This window comes from Lithohypha guttulata (genome assembly GCF_036872675.1).
Source record: "Lithohypha guttulata strain CCFEE 5908 chromosome Unknown scaffold_1, whole genome shotgun sequence".
NCBI classification, from domain to species: domain Eukaryota; kingdom Fungi; phylum Ascomycota; class Eurotiomycetes; order Chaetothyriales; family Trichomeriaceae; genus Lithohypha; species Lithohypha guttulata.
Window position 1 is genome coordinate 4086210 of NW_027042750.1, and position 17924 is coordinate 4104133.

Consider the following 17924-nt stretch of genomic DNA (forward strand, 5'->3'; position numbering starts at 1 on the left):
GCACGGGTTGCCGCCTTACAGCCAAGAGAAGGTGAAGACCCGTCCATATTGGTTCACTTTCAATCATCAGTTCAAACATTCGACCCATTTGAGGCTATGCTCGGTCGCCTCAACAGAGACCGGTGTGAATTTGTGTTACCACCTACCTGGATTGAATATTGGGATTGACCTGGCTTTTCGGTTGATAGGGTTTACCTCTGGAGCCTTCCAGAGAACACTGATTGGAAACATCTTCGGAGGTGGTAGCGATGCGGGACGCCTACGTTCTGTACGTGGCTCGACAGAAAATCACGTCGATGTAACGTGTGAGCAGCAAAGATGAGAAGCTCAAGCTGTTCAGCGTCGCGCCGACTCATATACGGCCCCAGAAATTGAGGTCATCGAGTATATATGCCGTGCGATATGGGACACCTTGGCAATGGGCATCACGATTGAAATGAAATACAGTCGTCCAATAACACTCCTTGATTACGCTACATTAGTCTTGGCGATCTCTCTCTGTCTACGAAACACAAGCCGTCGACGAACGCATTCCCGAACGACGAACTGCGTCCGCGAAGAAGATCTCTAGATTGAACGGGTTGGGGTAGCGAGTCCTCATTACTGGGACAGGAAGTAGGCTATCTTATCTCAAATGCCAAGAGAGCCAAGCATTCTCGTTATCTTTCGCCAAGACACGACTATCACATGTATGGGGCTTGCAGGAAAGAGACAATCATGTGGCGCAGGCCTTATCTTGACACCGCGGAGGTTGTTAGGTAAGGACGGGACTATTGTCGTTTCAGGCGAGGCGATAGCTGATCTTCGTCCAAGACTCTCAGAGCCTCCTTGTGTTCTATTCAGAAGTTCTATTTGGTAGTCACTATCTACTATGAGACACACAAGCAGCAAGGGAATGGTCCACCTTATTCCACCTAGTAGCCTCTCCTTGAGCATGTTGTCGAGTGCAGTCATCTGGCTTCCTGTGCCGTGGAGACTTGCTTGATGTAAATGCTGGAAACAGATATTGCGCTTGGTGACGGACGATACAATGGTTTTGATCTGAGACACTGCACCACATACGCCTTCAGTCTCTGAGCCAAGGCGCAAGCATAGACGCCTGAGCATGATTTTGTCTTTGTCCTGTAATGGAGTACGTCTTAGCCAACTCTTCTGCACCAAGTTGTCCACCTGGAGGAACCTGCTTCAACGCAGTCTTCACAGCCATTTCCGCCGCAAAGGGATATCCATCCACATCGCCAACAAGCTGAGCTAATTCCAGCCAACCCTGCGGCTGATCCGGAAAGAGCATAATGCCACCTAGCACATCAGACCTGGTCTTCTCTGCACTTGCACCAGTGGCTGCTTTGTGTCGTAGGATCGCGGTCAACACTTTGGCTATTTTCAGCTTGTCAGGGACTGCCACTTGGCTATTTGCTCGGAGACTCTTTAGATCGTCTTCGGCGACTTCGAGCCCTTCTGTGTCGTCGTCCAAGAGGGAGATAGTAGCTAGTAGCACGACTGCATCTGCGTGGCTGGGATGTGCTTCGATGCACTTGTAAAGTTGTGTGCGTGCCACTTCGCACTCCTTCGTGCCAGCGGTCGCCCAGAGGATTTGAGCTAGTAGAAGTGTCACGTTGGGATCTACCTCGCCATCGTTCCCCAGGGACTTTGAAGTTTCTGCTGCTGCGCCCAAGTGTTCTATAGCTTGCGACATCTGTTTCAAGAAGCTGCTAGCAAGACCAAGCGTGAGCTGAGCACTTAGTCTCCACCTCTTTCTTTGCTCGTCATAGCCCGGGACATCATCCTCGCTAATATCCAGCACGAACTGTGCAGACTCGATGGCTTCCTCGTGTTTGCTCTGAGCCAGTAGTTGACGTGACAGATCGGCCTTGGCTTGTGCGAATTTCGCTAGTGAGTCATTCGATTCAGACTCTTCGTAGCGTGCTTCAGCAGTCTTACAAACAGCATCGAGATTCTTCTCAGCCGTCATGTGCTCTCCAGCACGTTCTGCAAACAGTGACAGAAGATGCATCGTGACCTGATCAGTCGGTGACTGAGCCTGTAATTGTCGTAGCGCAAAGAGTGGTTGAAGCAGTGAAGTTAATTGACCACTAGCATTAGGATCACGAAGCAAATGGTCAAAGGCCGACAATGCATAGTACCGCTTCGCCGGCAGCGAACTCGAGTCCGCAATCTCAAACGCGTGCACGAACAGGCTCGTTGCCTCTTTGACTCTGCCGTACAGCATTGCTATTAATCCCTGACCGACCCAAGCAGCCGCATACTCAGGATCAATAGATTGTGCTCGTGTAAAAGCCTGGTTCGCCAGTTCGTGCTCCGAGTTCAACAGATACAACGAGCCGAGATTCGTCCATGCTCTCGCGCTACGATCGTTGAGATGTAAGCTCCGGATGAAAGAGTGCTGCGAGACTTTGGGGCTGAGATTCATTGCTGCCACGCCCAGGGCGTCCCAGAACTCGGAATTGCTGGCTTCGAGTTCAATTGCGGTTTTAAAACAGCGGATTGCTGCTTTGAGGAGATGGCGGTGGTGTTTGGGTTTGGTTGAGGTCGTGGAGACTTCGGCGAGGTAGGCGTTGTATTCGGCCCAGCCTAGGTTGTAGTAGGATACGGCTTGTGCGTGGACGTCGCTGGATGATAACGCAACGGCACGTTTGTAGGCTAGGATTGCGGCTCGGACAAATTGTCTTTTAAGTGGAATGTGGTTTTCTTCTGTTGAGGAAAGGTCTTCCTTCGTGATCCCATCGACATCTTGCAGTAATCCGAAGGCTTCTTCAGATGCACTTACTTGAAGGAGAGTGCTCACGACATCGATCGTGGCTCTCTGTGCATGGACTTTCACAGCATCAAGAACAGAGCAAGCATCGCCTACAGCTTTCCAGAGGTTGAAGATGTCAGTCTTTGTCTCGGCGATGGCCTTGGCAGTATCGATAGCTTTTGCAGCTAGTTCCGCTGCATGACCAAAGTGACCTTGGTGAACTCGAGCCCACCCGAACTCTACTAGAGTCTGTAAAAGGGACATCAGTAAGCCAGGTTCACCCGGCCTGATCGACAAAACCCCTTCATATGCTTCGACAGCATCTTCGTACGCACCAAGCTCACGTTGAACGTTAGCCAACATATATCGGGCGAACCAGGTCTCATCTTGTAGCAGCTGATGGTCAATACTCTCTGCCTTGTAGAAAGCTCTTGACGCTGCGATATACCTTCCTGAATTGTGGTAGCTTTCACCAAGTCCGACCCAACAATGGTAATTGTCAGGCGAGATACGGAGCGCATGCTGGAACGACACAATACTGGAAGAGTATTGTGCTCTATCCATCTGTACCATGCCTAGGGCCGCAAATGGCCAACTGTAGGCTTTCTTTTTGGATCCTGGAGCTGGTCTCGCTTTACCCGATTCCACCACTCGCTGCGCCACGAGTTCGACTAGATCCCATTCCTGATCGACAGCGAAATTTTGTGCAAGCTGTTCGGCGGCAGCCAATTCAGACGTCGACAACTCGAAAGCTTTTTGGAAGGCCACCCGAGCTCGTGCCTTGTTCTTTGTGTAGTGTTGGAAATAGAAACCAAGCAGGGTGTATGCGGGTGGATAGCTAGGATTGACTTTCAGGGCGTCGATCAAGTATCGGTACGATCCTGACTTATCCTTTCGCGCTTTTGGAGACGGGTCGATATGCCACTTACAGTAGGCAATACGATATAGCGCTTCAGATTTCATGCTGGAATCTGCCTCTTTGTCTTCGTTGAGTTGATGCAGAATATCGTCCAACTCATTGAGTCCACCTTGGAGGTCTCCATCTAATGCTCTACACCAGGCGTATTCCAGACGGATTCTTAGGTTGTCAGCGTCGCGTTCTAGAGCTCGAGCTAGGAACTTGACTGCCTCAGGATAGTCTTCGTCCTCCTCGTAGATCAAGCCGATGCCAATAAGTGCGTCAGTTGCTTGAGGTTTCCTGGATAAGATGTTCTCGAATATTGCCCGAGCTTCTGGATGGTGTCTAGGCGACTGAGACACGACAAGCGAGCGACCTAAGGTCAGATTGACGGCGTCCAAGCTATCTTGTAGTGGCATAGCATAGTTGATTTCAGCTTTGCGATATAGGCTGACCGATTTCCTGGCCATCTCAGCGGCTCTTTCATGTTCGTCGAGGGCGAGATATGTATGTGCCATGATCCGATGAGCAAGCATAGAGTCCTTACATTCTTCCAACCCTTCGCTCATGATGATTAGTTGATCTGTTTCAGATAGCTTCTCGATGGGCTCATCGGGATTTGCTGACTTCGGCAACGGATGTGGTGATGTATTACCATACAGAAAACCTTTTAGTACTCTAGCCAAACCTGCTTCAGGGAAGAATTCGATATACTGATGCAGTATATTAGGCTCCCAATCAATGAGATTCTCCGAATCAACCCATTCAAGCGCTATGTCCCAAGCCAGAGCAAATGGCTGTTTGATAACTACCATTCCGTTGGCCTTCTCAAGTACTCGATCTCTTTGTGGTGGCTTGCGATTTTCGGGCATTATGAGCAGGTTGTCAAGCATACGTTGCAGAAGTTCTTGATCGAGAGCATGCCGTACGTCGTCATCCTGAGTCCAATCTATCAAGTTCTGGTAACAACTCTCGACTTGAAACTTCTCAATAGCCTCATTTCTGACCTCTGCTGTGACCCGATCAAGTCTTGCGCCTAGACGTGTTCTTCTTTCGGCAATTTGTGTATCCATCCAACGGTTCTCCTCAGCTTGAATGGATTCGAGTATGCGTTGGTAGAGATGAGACGGATGTGGAACGCGCCCTTCTAGTACTCCGTATAGCGAAGACGATGGAAGCATTAGTTCGAGGGCGTTCCGATATTGGGACGGGGAACCGTTCTTCTTGGCAAATGTCTCGTATTGGTTTATCACATTCTGACACTGTTCTCGATCGTCTTGCTGTGCATAGATTGAAGCCAAGCCAGCCGCGGCGGCATGATAGGAGTCAACCTTGTCGGAACCTTGCTGTTCATAGAGCCTGATAAGGCCCTTGTATGGCTGAACATCCTGTGGTTTCAGCTCAACGGCTTTCTGGAGAGCCTTCTCTGCGTTGTCCAAGTGCTTCAATTTTTCCTCAGCGAAGCCCAGAAACATGAAAGCATTATAATTTTGACCATCTTGCTTCACGAGATCATTAGCTTGCACACTTGCTTTTGCAAAGTCGCCACTGTCAATAGAAGCTTTGATGGTCTTCAACGCAGCCTTGGTTGCTGCCATGTTGATTGAGTTGATCACACAGAAGGTTGACAAGTGAAGCACGTCAAGTGTGACACATGGATTCACTGCACCTGTGCAAAAGTGGAAAGTGAATTGCAGAAGAAGGGCAATTTATCAGTAGCAAACACCTAGCCTTAACACTTAGTGTCATCTTTCAGCAGCATTCATAAATTCCAAGTCACACAGGTAGTAAAGTGCAGTGTACATTGTGCCTTCCCATACTCCTGTCTACACCACAAGGGGCATACGGGGCTGTACCTGATGTGTAAAATATATTCAAAGACGAACACGATGACGTACATTTGACTACACATGCGCTGAAACGGGAAGGCACCAAGCCGTGCCGGTCTGGTCACACTCACCACCAACTATGGATTTATAGACACCCTTTCACTCCTAGACTGGACGACAACGAAGAACCTACGATCTATTATTGACAGATCCAGTACTAGCATATCGTTCAGCAATCTGCAACAACAGCTGAATGCTATAGTACGACAATTTGCTCGCCTCCATGGCGCCATCTGCAATTCGTATAGATGGCAAGAGGCTTAGAGACGACCGTGGTCGCGAGGTGACCTTTCGGGGCATCAACGTATCGGGCGATGCCAAATTCCCGCGCAAGCCGAACCTGCCGACACATATACAGGGCGACTTCTTCGACGGCGATAATGTGTCCTTCGTGGGTAGACCGTTCAATGAGGACGAGGCGCATATGCACTTTGCAAGGCTAAAGAGATGGGGGTATAACAGCATCCGCTACGTCTTCACGTGGGAAGCTATAGAGCATGCGGGACCTGGCATATACGACGACGAGTTCGTACAAAGCACTATCAACACTCTGAGAATAGCAAAGGACTATGGCTTCCACATCTTCATGGACCCTCACCAGGATGTCTGGTCGAGGCACTCCGGTGGAGATGGTGCACCTATGTGGACTCTGTATGCTGCCGGTTTTGATCCAACACACTTCAGCAAGACCCAGGCGGCCATGGTGCACTCTGCGTGGCCAGATCCAGCAACATTTCCGAAAATGTTATGGCCAACAAATTATCAAAGACTGGTTGCTTTCACAATGTTCACTTTATTTTGGGCTGGGAAGGACTTCGCGCCTAAAGCGGTCATTGACGGACAGAACATCCAGGACTACCTGCAAAAACATTTTATTGATGCTTGCTGTTATCTAGCACAGAAAATACACGAAGCGGGAGACCTGGAGGACGTCTGTGTAATAGGCTGGGAGACCATGAACGAGCCAGCTCGTGGACTTGTAGGATGGGAGCATCTGGACGCCATACCAAAAGAATTGAATATGAAGAAGGGTACTTGTCCAACTCCTTGGCAATCACTTCTAACTGGTTCTGGTCGTGCCGTTGAAGTTGATACTTATGAATTTGGGAACTTCGGCCCTTACAAGAGTGGAACACTTTTGATCGATCCCGAGGGCACCTCAGCCTGGTTATCGCCAGAGAGTTCGCGCGACGAAAAGTATGGCTGGAAGCGCGACAGTGATTGGGAACTAGGAACATGCCTGTGGGCTCAACATGGAGTTTGGGATCCTAAGACGGACAGTCTCCTGCAACCTGAATATTTTGACAAACTTCCCAAGACCGGAGATAAGTTGACCTACGAAAAGTTCACCAATACATACTTTTTACAACATGTCAGAGACTACAAGCTAAATATCCGAAATCGCCATAAAGATTGCATTATCTTGTTGCAGGCCCCCGTCCTGGAAATCCCGCCTTCAATTAAGGGTACATCAGATGAAGACAATCGCCTGATCTTTGCTACTCATTACTACGACGGCTTAACGCTCCTAACGAAACATTGGAACAGGTTATACAATGTCGATGTCTTTGGTGTTCTTCGAGGTAAATACTGGTCACCTGCATTTGCGGTCAAGGTAGGAGAGACCGCAATCAGAAACTGTCTACGGAGTCAGCTGGAAGCAATTCGAACGGAGGGAGAGGAGCACATAGGCAATCACCCAACATTGTTTACAGAAATTGGTATTCCGTATGATATGGATGATAAGCACGCATACAAGACTGGTGATTACAGCAGTCAGATATCAGCCCTGGACGCGAACCACTTTGCCCTCGAGGGCAGTGGTGCCGCAGGATACACTCTCTGGCTATACTGCGGTTCAAACAACCATCAATGGGGTGACAATTGGAATGGCGAAGACCTTTCGATCATGAGTGTCGACGATCATATTCCCGCGAGCCAGCTACGCGACGAGCCTCCCTCGACCAATGCTTCAAGCACAACTTTGACACGACAAGACTCTAGATTGTCCTCGGAAGTGAGACCAGAAAATCTAAAGAGCAAACTCGTTCAACCTAGCATAGAACGTGTCGCGTCGGAGACACCACCCGACCTAGGTGTTCCAGGCCTAAGAGCAGCTGAAGCATTTCTTCGGCCTTCACCGATCGCGACCCACGGAGATGTTGTCAAGTACGGCTTCGACCTGAAAAGTGCAACTTTTATGCTCTCACTCAGCGCACCTTCCAAGACGCCGGACGATGCGCCGACTGAGATCTTTCTACCCGATTTCCACTTTCCTTCCGGCAAGACTTCTGTAGAAGTGAGCGGAGGCAAGTGGATCATTGAGACGCTGGACGTCGACGGAGAGGGTATGCAATGGATGAAATGGTGGCATGCGGAAGGCGAGCAGACCATGAAGGTGACTGGCGTTGTCAGAAAGAGTGGGCAAACGACAGGTGTCGCGGACGAGGATTATGGATATTTTGAGGTCATGAAGCGCATCAGTGAGAGCTGTACAGTCATGTAAGACTAGAACCTGTACTCGGTCCAATATATGGAATAATCAGAATGGTAAAGAAGCAACCGAACATTTGCAATCCTGGTGGTGTTCTCGTTGCTTTTGCTATTCCGTGAATAATTGTTACTGTACTCAGGCAATTCATGCCTTAACGCCTGAACTTGCTCGGGTTATTCTCGAAGTCGCATCGATATTCCTCATGTTCTACTAAAAGAGATAACACACAAAATGGAAGCGGAAGAAAGGCCTACCAAGCTGCGAAAGACTCAGCATACTACCCATGATATCGACGACGGTGAATATGAAGGATACACAACCTCTGAAGCGCATCAAGAGCCTGCGCAAACTGCAGAAGGCGCAGCCACCACTGGCATAACTGCTGACTCGCCGGTAGCAGAAGACAAGGATATAGAAATCGAAACGAACGATCGTGACACAGATCCCACCGAGACACCAGATGATATAAAAGAAGCATCCACACCCGGAGAACCAACACTGTCCAAGAACCAGCAAAAGAAGGCAAAGCGCCGAGCTGAATGGGAAGCCGGCAGGGAAGACAGAAAAGTAAAGCGCAGAGAGAAGGCAAAGGAATTGAAAGCCCGGCGAAAAGCTGCGAAGGAGGAGCAGAAGCAGCAGCCACAGAATGGTAATGGTGACGAGCATGCGCAGACATCACTTCCTGCGCAGGTGCAAGGTCAACTCAAACCTCTGAAGCGATACAGAGTTGGCCGTCCTGTGCCTCTTGCGATTGTCTTTGACTGCGGCTACGACAATCTCATGACCGAGAGGGAGATCATCTCGCTTGGCTCGCAGCTCACGAGGGCATACAGTGATAATTCGAGGGCGCTGTACCAGACTCATTTATATGTTAGTGGATGGTCGCCTCAGACTGATCTGAGACAGAGGTTCGATGGGTTGTTGAGAGGAGTGTATAAGAATTGGAAGGGAATTAAGTTCGTCGATAGTGATTTTGTGACTGCTGCGGCGATGGCGAGGCAGACTATGGAAGGGAAACGGGGAGGAAAGATGATGGGCGCCTTTGAAAAATACGCACCACCGAAGAAACAGGAGACAGACTCAGCGGAAAACGGTACAGTGGAGGCAGAAAACACACAAGACAACACAGAAGCCGTATCCACGGCCAACAACAACGAACACAACACTCCTCCCATCCAAGATCCTAGCGAACAACGTGACGACGACCACCTCAAATCCCGCAGCGAAATAATCTACCTAACCTCCGACAGCCCCTACAATCTCACCGAACTCAAACCCTACCACACCTACATAATCGGCGGCCTCGTCGACAAAAACCGCCACAAAGGAATCTGCTACAAAACCGCTCTGGACGCAAACTCCAACCCCAAGACAAAACAGCTACTAAACGGTAGGGAGATCAAGACGGCGAAATTGCCGATTGATCAGTACATGGCCATGGTTAGCAGGCCGATATTGGCGAGTAGTCATGTGGTGGAGATTATGGTGCGGTGGTTGGAGTGTGGGGATTGGGGGAGGGCGTTTATGGAGGTCATGCCGAAGAGGAAGGGGGCGGTGTTGAAAGAGAAAAAAAGGGATAAGAATGGAGAGGGAGGCGCTGGTAGAAGTGGGCAGGTTGAGCAGGATAAGGAGGAGGAAGAGGCGGAGCAGGACGATGATGAAGTCGTGGAGGAATCGGATTCTGAAGCTGATAATGTGCCTGCTCAAGCTGGAGCTGATACCACGAGTGATGACACAGAGCACCGTGAGGTAAGTTCGTAGTCGGTATACATCAGTTCTGTCTATAAACACAGCATGAACATTCCACCAACTCTGAGAGCTGGCTGTAGAGAAGTAGTAGACATCTTCTTGATTTCTATCAACCAAGAACCTTACAATTCTCGAGTGTTAAGTTACTTTACTTAGTGACCGTTCACGTCGAAAGCCTCGAACAATGCTATTGTGCCATTGAACAATCCTCCCAAATATGCCATTATTCGAGGGCATTATTTGAGATGTACGATCCAGTCTAGTTCGTGGCGCGAGAAGTTGAGTAACATTGAAGATGTATCAAGATCTTCACCCATGTGATCTTGACTTATCGAATAATTCCTCCCCTCTAGTGGTGAATACAGATCGCGTACGAGCGACAGTATCATACACACTAAACTTTCTTCTGCTCGAGTTCATGCTCTTCGCTTTTCTATCTCTTCGCTTGAATGCCTGTTCTCTTGAAATTAACGTCTTCTAGCATCCACCTAACGTTCTCATGCGGCCGCCTTCTTCTCTTGTGTCGCGACAATCCTTTTCATATAGGACTCTTCCTTGTTGGGCACCTTGCCAACACCTTGGAAGATCTCCTGTCAATAATCCTCAAGCCGCAATGAATTCAGAGTGATTTCCAGGTTGTGATTATGGTGTAGTCATGGCTTTGATATACAATGGTGTCTAAACAGCTCAAAAGCCGCGAACTTGAGCCCATTTCTTTACTTCTTCTCCCCGCCATCCTTTGATGGTTATATGCTGATTCAAACGATTTATTGAGACTGTCTCCTTTTTCCGTCCCTTTCCATCTGTCACCACTTCCGGTAGTCGCAATATAGCCAGGAGCTCACGTTGTACGGCTGAAAGATCGCCCGATAGCTTCTGGACTATCGTGACCTGCTTCGAACCGCCAGACTTGGTATGTTCGTATACTGGAAGGTTGTTCGTCTTTGTTCTTCCGATGTGGTAAGGGAGAGATTGCGAGGAAGATGGCTCGGACATTGTGCGTAGGGTTTCCTCCAATTTCACAGCCCGCGTTTTGGCATCGTCTATCTGTTGTCGTAGAGCAGCCTTTTGCTGACGATGCAGTTTGTCAAGCCTGTTCACTTTCGCGTATTTGTGTCGCGGCATGAAATTAGAGGTAGATCGGACCTGGCATGCTGCGCAAGGACCGCTCGATGGTCGAAGGAAGGCTCTCAATATAGAGGTAGATGGAACGAATGATTGAGACATGGCTGTGTGAGATTGGACGAATACTTCTGTATGCCAGGAAGTGCTTAAAGGTTGTCGTTTCTCTGTTGCTAAATGCTGCGGTGCCAGTTGTGTGCAGTAGTACAAGACGAGAATTGCGCGGCGTACACCAGGTCAGTTACTCAGAGACAATGGTTGGTGTTTATACGAGCTGCTTCATGCGATGGTAGTACACATCTACAACTTCACGCGAAACTCCCCAAACGAGCTGCAGAACCATCGGGACAACTTCGGCACGATCATCGGTCTTGGCGGCGGGAGTCCGGTCGTGGCTGCCAGTGTGGGCAATTCACCACGCAGCAATTTGAGGGCAAGTGATATTGAGACTTTGTACTAACAATCACATCCCTAATCGCCAACGAAATCGCCTTCTCGAAGCAGACGAACGAAAATACAACTATCGAGTCAATCAGTGCATAAAATTGACCCTCACGAAACTCCATTGATTAGTGAACCTGCGAGTTTTACAAAATCAAGCGCATTCACAATTTGTCCTAGAGGCACTATCCACACCAAGCAAATTCAGATATAGTCTCTGCCATCATGGCGACCACAAATGGCACATCTGCCACGACAGTAGAAGATCCCACAGGCGAGTATACCTTTCTTGACCAGATAATACGACGTCTCGATAGACACCTCATATTTCCTCTACTTGACCACGAATCTCACAATGAGGATCTTTCACCAGAACGCCAGGCCGACCTACGACTTGCGACTTTCAATCTTCTGAAGAATACCAATATGGTTGACTACGTTAGCCAGTTATACAAGGACATCAACGACACAGACTCTGCGCCAGCTGAATTCGAGAAAAAGAAGCAGGAGGTCATCACACGCTTGACCACTTACGAGGATGAGACGGCTCATCTATCCAACCTTCTGAGCGACGAAAGCATAACTTCCCAATTAAGAAGCGATAAAGTGGCCAATTTAAAATTTCTCGAAGAGTCGCACGGTGTTACACAGCCTATGGTCGATGCCTTGTACGACTTTGGCAGATACAAGTATGAGTGTGGTTTATATCCCGATGCCGCAGATATACTTTACAGATTCCGTGTCCTGTCTACCGATAACGACAAAGTCGCAAAAGCCAACTGGGGAAAGTTGGTCTGCGAGATCCTCAGCGAGGAATGGGAAACTGCCATGGAGGAAGTCGACAGAGTCAAGGAACACATCGAGACACGTCTCTTTAACAATCCACGAGCACAGCTGACCGCAAGAGAAGCGCTGGTTCACTATGCTCTCTTCCCTTTCTTCAACCACGAGCCAGCTCGTGACAAGTTGACCGAAATGTACTTCTCTCAAAACTTCATCTCCACCATACAGACATCTTGCCCTTGGATACTGAGATATCTAGCCGCCGCCGTCATCACGAACCGATCTCGACTCAACAACTCCCACAATTACCAGAGACAGCTGAAAGATCTTGCAAGAGTTGTCAAGCAAGAAGTTTACGAATACGAGGATCCTGTCACGGAGTTTGTCAAGGCCCTCTATGTTGATTTTGACTTCGAAGTCGCTCAGAAGAAATTGTCCGAAGCCCAAGCAGTAATGCAAAATGACTTCTTTCTGGGAAGTTCAACCGATGCCTTCGTCGAGTCTGCAAGACATCTTATCTCCGAACTTTACTGTCGCATCCACCAGAGAATTGATATCAAGTAAGTTGCCCTGTTTTCATGCAGCGATGAAATGCTAATACATGGTGCAGTGATCTTTCGACACGACTCGGTCTTAGTGAGTCCGAAGGCGAGAAGTGGATCGTCAATCTCATCCGTGACACAAGAGTGGACGCCAAAATTGACTACAAGGCTGGAACCGTTGTCATGAATCATCCTTCTCAAAGTGTTTACCAGACTGTGATAGAGAAGACCAAAGGTGCTTTCTTCCGAACGCAAGTTCTAAGTGCTGCTGTAGCCAAGTGAGGAAACAACGAGCCGAGTTTACTCAATCGTCACATGCTTGGAAGAAGAGACAATTTGTCTGATGTTCCAACGTTATGATGAACAGACGTGAGCACTGGCACCAGAGCAAGGCCACTGTACAGACACGTGCATGAAATATCGCAGTGAGCTGGTATAAGAAAGGAAACACAAAGAGTTGACCAAATTCACTGAAAAGTGTCAAATTTGAGTCGATCTGGGTCAACTTGGCATGCCAGTCCGGACCACGACCTCTAAAGACAGCAGCGCCGTGTTAAGATACAAGAAATTAGGCTGTCGCTAATGAGTCGGCCATTGCACAAAGCCTCAAGACAAGAGACAAGGACTCGGAGATCAAGGTCGATTACAGCACTACCGCTGGCGTATCGGGTTCTGTCACGCCGTTGGAGGTGTGATACCCTGAGTGACACACGCCCTTACATCAAGGGTTGTAGAGTGGTGGTTCTGAGCCATTTTCGAGTCTTTCTGAGAACAGATGATCAAATTTCAACGAAGAAGATATCTGCGTTTCTCAACCTTTAAGATCTACATCAGTAGCGAGTCCTACTTCTCAATATCTCGTTCCTGCTTCAAGCTTCAGCCAGCTAGATAAAAAACGCGCCGACGTTTGTGTGTCCTGCTGCCTGTGCTTCCTCACCTCTGCGACCATCTTTCGCAGTGCATAGGTCACCTCCTACACAGTTCTCTTCCCCCGTTTTGTTGGTTGCTCCATCTACACCCAGTTACGGACCTCTGCTCTATTCCTCCTCTCCCAATCTCCCACACGCCTCCTCCGTCCCCAAAATCTCCCCAAAAGCAAACCCAAACCCCCTCAACCCCGCCTCATGCTGCTTCCTATTCGCACTCCCACACGCATCACCCACCAACCACGTCTCAAACCCCCTGTTAAACGCACTCCGCGCCGTCGTATCACAGCAACAATCCGTCATGACTCCGCATACCACCACTCTCTGTACATTCGCTTCGTCGAGGATTTGCTGTAAGTTTGTGTTGATGAAGGCGTCATAAGTGTTTTTCAGGACGATTCGGGGCCGTTTACTGCTAGGTTTAGTGGTAGGGGAGGGGGTGTCTTTCAGGTAGTGTTGCAGTGAGTCTTGGATATGCCAGGCGTGGGAGTTGATTGCGATGCTGCCGTTAGGGCCCCATTTGCGGACGAGTTGGTTGGAAGTTTTGCCGCTGAGTTCGTCGGGAGTGTGACCGTGTTGGGTGAAGATTATGGGGGAGGAGGTGTGCTGGAAGTGGGTGATTAGTCTTTTGATGTTGGGGAGGGCGGTGGTTGTCATGCTTTCGAAGTAGCGTTGCATGTCGATTATGAGGAGAGCTGTTTTGGGTGCCATGTTGGATTTGGTGGGCTAGCGAAGAAGTGTATGGACTGCTGTGTTGTGCTTGTGAACTTTCCACGTGCTGATCTCAAAATTTCACAATGTGTCGATGTGGAAGTGAAGATGGCACATCACTTTGTGTAAGCATGACGTCAGTCGTGCATTTCCTGTTCTCCCACGAGCTTGAAACACAGTACTGAGCATGACTGCCAGGCTTGTGTTACAGATGTTTCGTGGTAGATTTTAGAGTGCTCCTTACAGTCGCAGGGGGGCGGCTCAGTCTTTCCAGGAGTTCGTTCGCTCAAGTATTAAACATTAAGGGTATAGATAGCCACCCTCAAAGTAATTACCATAGATGTCAACATTTCCTTGTCGTTCCATTTTTCCTTTCGACGCAGTCTTAGCAGGATTCCTGATCACCTTAATTTCTCCTGGCCAATGTCCCTCGACGTAGATGTTTGTCTCAACAAGTTTACCAGAGGCAACCGATTGTGGAGATGACAAGCGACGTTGTCTATGCTTCTGCGTTTCAGCATCGTAAACTGCCTTTCGCTCCCGTCGCCACTTGGCTAGTTCTCCCACTACATCGAGCATGATCGCTTGGGATGGTCGTGCCACGACATTGCTGCCGGAATTCGAGGTGGGTGGCAGGGGTCGCTGAGGCGGAATTGTCCCTGGCATCTCGAAATGGGGTGTTCTCAATGTGCTGCGTAGTGGAAATCTTGTCTCTGAAGCGGTTGCTGAGTGTGCTCCCTGATGCATGTCGTTACTGATGCGTCGATTGCGGCCGAGTGGCAAGTTTCGAGGGCTCCTGAACACAGTGTCGTTTCGTCCTAGAGGATTCGACTGACCCTGCCTGCCTCCAGGCGAGCCAAAGTGAGTGATTTGTGGGCTTACAATCCTCGGACTATGTGGAACATAGTGATTTTTAGATGCACTTGGTTCGTCACTGTGAGTAACGACTATCTTGTCGTCAAACGGTATTGTGGTTGGATAGTACTTATCAGGTTCTTGGTCATATACGCCACACTCTGCAGACTCCTCGCCTTCCTCTCCGAAAAAAGAGAAGTCGTTATCGGCTGCTGACCAGAGTGCCTCACTGTCAGCATCACCCGTAGAGCTTTTAGAGATGTTTAGTCGTTGCCTAGTATGCTTCCAACCTCGCTGATTTCCCGCATCTACCACCGGATTGATCTCAAGTACTATTGTTTGCAGAGCAAATAGTGTCTGTTTATGTTGACGCTCGGCATTTTGCCTAGCCCTGCCTGGAGGAAGCGAATAGTTCGTATGGGCTCTGAGTGCTGCGAGGCGTTCTTCTACTGCACAAGCTGCAATGTATGCCTTCAAGCTTTCGATCACAGTAGGTTCTGACGCTGGAACTTGTGAAGGTAGGTTGGTAAGTACAAGTGTTCGCAGATGAGGCAGGAACGACGGATGCAATTTTGTGGCAGGCCTTTTAGGTCGAAGCTTAGTGAGTTTGTCCATTTCGGTGTACAATACACTGATGGACTGCGAGCGTCGTCGAATGGTTTCTGCGTCTGTGAGCTGCGTATCTGGCTTCTTCCTGATCGTCAGTGGCGCAGGTCGCTCGACTACTGTCTCTTCTGACTGTAGTCGTTGTGATGAGTCACTTTGCATAGTGGACATCGTGGAATTGGTGGCAGAGGTCGTGCGTCTTTGAAGGCCAGATCCTGTAGCGTTGAGCACTACCTCTTCTGAGTCATCTTCAACTTTTCGAGCTGTATCAGGCTCGTCAACCACCTCGGGTGCCATCGCACCCTCTCCCCGGACAGGTGATATTACCTCACCTATACCGGTTTCTGGTGCGTCTCCAACTGGTGGACTGAGAGCAAAATGTATAACATCACCTGGCAATTCTACCCGAGGAGTGGATGGAGTCGCATCCATCTCAAATATGGCTGTCTCAGAAGACATTTCAGTGGCATGGCTTCTAGATCCTGCTACCTCGAACACTTCTCGATTAACGGCATCCAGTTCCGCAGCTCGAGACAGCTCACCAGGAAGCTCTGCTCGATGTTCAACCGCCTTGTCTTTTCCCTTGAGCTCGTGAACGGGATCGATAGCTGCTGTTACTACAGCATGGTCAATTCGTAGGTGCGTCAAGTTTTTGCTCGCTTTATCCTGCAGCACTGGAATAAGCTTTTCGGCACCAGGCATTTTCAATAGGTCATCGTCCATGTTGTCTGAATCTTGAAGAGATGCACCTGCCTCAGAGCCATGCATACTTGATGGCCGACTCCTGTGGCGATTCAGCACACCCTTCATGTTTTTGCTGTGCGTAGATTTTGCTCGAAGCGTCTCACGGGGGCCACCAGACTGCTGCCGTGCTGCAAGAACATGAAGGTCGACTGGCGTCAAGGCGGCAATGTCGCCAGCGTCAAGCACGTGTAGCCTGCCGAGATCCAGGATACCACGAATGCTCTCAATTGTTACGCCTGGATTACCACTGATGAAGAGATGAGTAATACCTCCATGAGGAATGTCCTCGAAAGCTAATCGACCCGTGAGAGGGTTAGTAAGCTGGTTCAAAAGTGCTTCATCCAACTCAACAGTGCGAATCGTGTCCAAGCTCAGAGAATCTGGTGGAGGTGGCAGTCCTACAGGCCATGACTCGAGGTGTCTTCTGGAGTACTGATCATTTGGCATACTACCGTTTGTGCTGATCGTGGAGGGTAGCCGAACACAAGCTTGGAGCAGACTTCGCACAGCCATATCAGACAGCTGATTATCTGCGATATCTAGCAAACGTACCCGCAAGCCAAGTACGTTTGCAAGAACCTCGAGCTCGTTGTCTCGCAAGCCTACTCCCCTGAGTTTGAGCACTTGCAGATGAGTCAGAGCATCCAGACTTCGAAGTACGTTTATGTTTCGTGCAGGAGAGGTATAGGAAAGATCCAGGTATACAAGGCCTGGAAGATGTGGCAATAGTAAGGACAGCCCGACCCATGTGACATTTGGTTCCTTTGCAGCGAGTAGCAGTTTGACAGGATATTGTCTAAAGTCCTCATCATTCAACCCGGGGGGTACCACCGAGTTGCGAGATTGATCGACTGCAACCAAGCTGTCGTGGTCGAAGAAGGGCAAACCGGAGACACACAAGCTCTGTAAACCAGGTAGCCAGTCGAGGACTTCTCTTAGCCAAGTCGAGTTGGGACCACCATAGATCTCTGACAACGCTGGTGGTAGATGTAGAGTATGGCAAAGCATACGTGTTGACACTCGGGCTCTTCTTAAGATGCGCTTGAAACGCGTCAGAGCAACATAAACTAGATCGTTATGCGAGCCAGTGACCTGCAGGTTTGCAAAATTGAGGCCATTGGTCGTTCTTGCAGTTTCATTGGCGACCTGGACAAAGTGCGAGGCAGGACTACCCCAAAGGTGAGGTATGAAAGTAGCGTAGTATGTTTTTGAGACCAGACATAGGTTGACCAGTGTAGCTGTACTTAAGTATGGCGGAAGCAAGTCAAGAACATTGACATTGATATCGTCGTAGGATGGTGGTATGTCCTCCATGGCAAGGTACCTCAGAAAAAATTCTGCCAGAGGGGCACGTTCGAGGACAGTGTGACGACCTCTGGATTTCTTTGTGCCAATGCTCTCAATAC

The 17924-nt window shown here is 49.2% G+C and overlaps 6 protein-coding genes across 6 annotated transcripts; 3 read left to right on the plus strand and 3 right to left on the minus strand.

Annotated features, from left to right (window-relative positions):
• Positions 1-1066: 1066 nt before the first annotated feature.
• On the minus strand, positions 1067-5254 carry SKI3 (Superkiller protein 3; the record flags this gene model as incomplete). The annotated part of the gene is made up of 1 exon (XM_064895884.1): positions 1067-5254. The coding sequence occupies one exon, from the start codon at positions 5252-5254 to the stop codon at positions 1067-1069; it is 4188 nt and encodes a 1395-aa protein (XP_064758571.1).
• A 514-nt stretch (positions 5255-5768) lies between these two features.
• LTR64_001504 (uncharacterized protein) lies at positions 5769-8051 on the plus strand (the record flags this gene model as incomplete). The annotated part of the gene is made up of 1 exon (XM_064895885.1): positions 5769-8051. The coding sequence occupies one exon, from the start codon at positions 5769-5771 to the stop codon at positions 8049-8051; it is 2283 nt and encodes a 760-aa protein (XP_064758572.1).
• Positions 8052-8270: 219 nt separating this feature from the next.
• Positions 8271-9800, plus strand: TRM10 (tRNA (guanine(9)-N(1))-methyltransferase; the record flags this gene model as incomplete). The annotated part of the gene is made up of 1 exon (XM_064895886.1): positions 8271-9800. The coding sequence occupies one exon, from the start codon at positions 8271-8273 to the stop codon at positions 9798-9800; it is 1530 nt and encodes a 509-aa protein (XP_064758573.1).
• Positions 9801-11576: 1776 nt separating this feature from the next.
• On the plus strand, positions 11577-12958 carry INT6 (eukaryotic translation initiation factor 3 subunit E; the record flags this gene model as incomplete). The annotated part of the gene is made up of 2 exons (XM_064895887.1): positions 11577-12694; positions 12745-12958. 2 exons carry the CDS (start codon positions 11577-11579, stop codon positions 12956-12958), a joined length of 1332 nt encoding a protein of 443 aa, XP_064758574.1.
• Positions 12959-13713: 755 nt separating this feature from the next.
• LTR64_001507 (uncharacterized protein) lies at positions 13714-14313 on the minus strand (the record flags this gene model as incomplete). Its single annotated transcript, XM_064895888.1, has 1 exon — positions 13714-14313. One exon carries the CDS (start codon positions 14311-14313, stop codon positions 13714-13716), a length of 600 nt encoding a protein of 199 aa, XP_064758575.1.
• A 300-nt stretch (positions 14314-14613) lies between these two features.
• On the minus strand, positions 14614-17832 carry LTR64_001508 (uncharacterized protein; the record flags this gene model as incomplete). Its single annotated transcript, XM_064895889.1, has 1 exon — positions 14614-17832. One exon carries the CDS (start codon positions 17830-17832, stop codon positions 14614-14616), a length of 3219 nt encoding a protein of 1072 aa, XP_064758576.1.
• Positions 17833-17924: the final 92 nt, after the last annotated feature.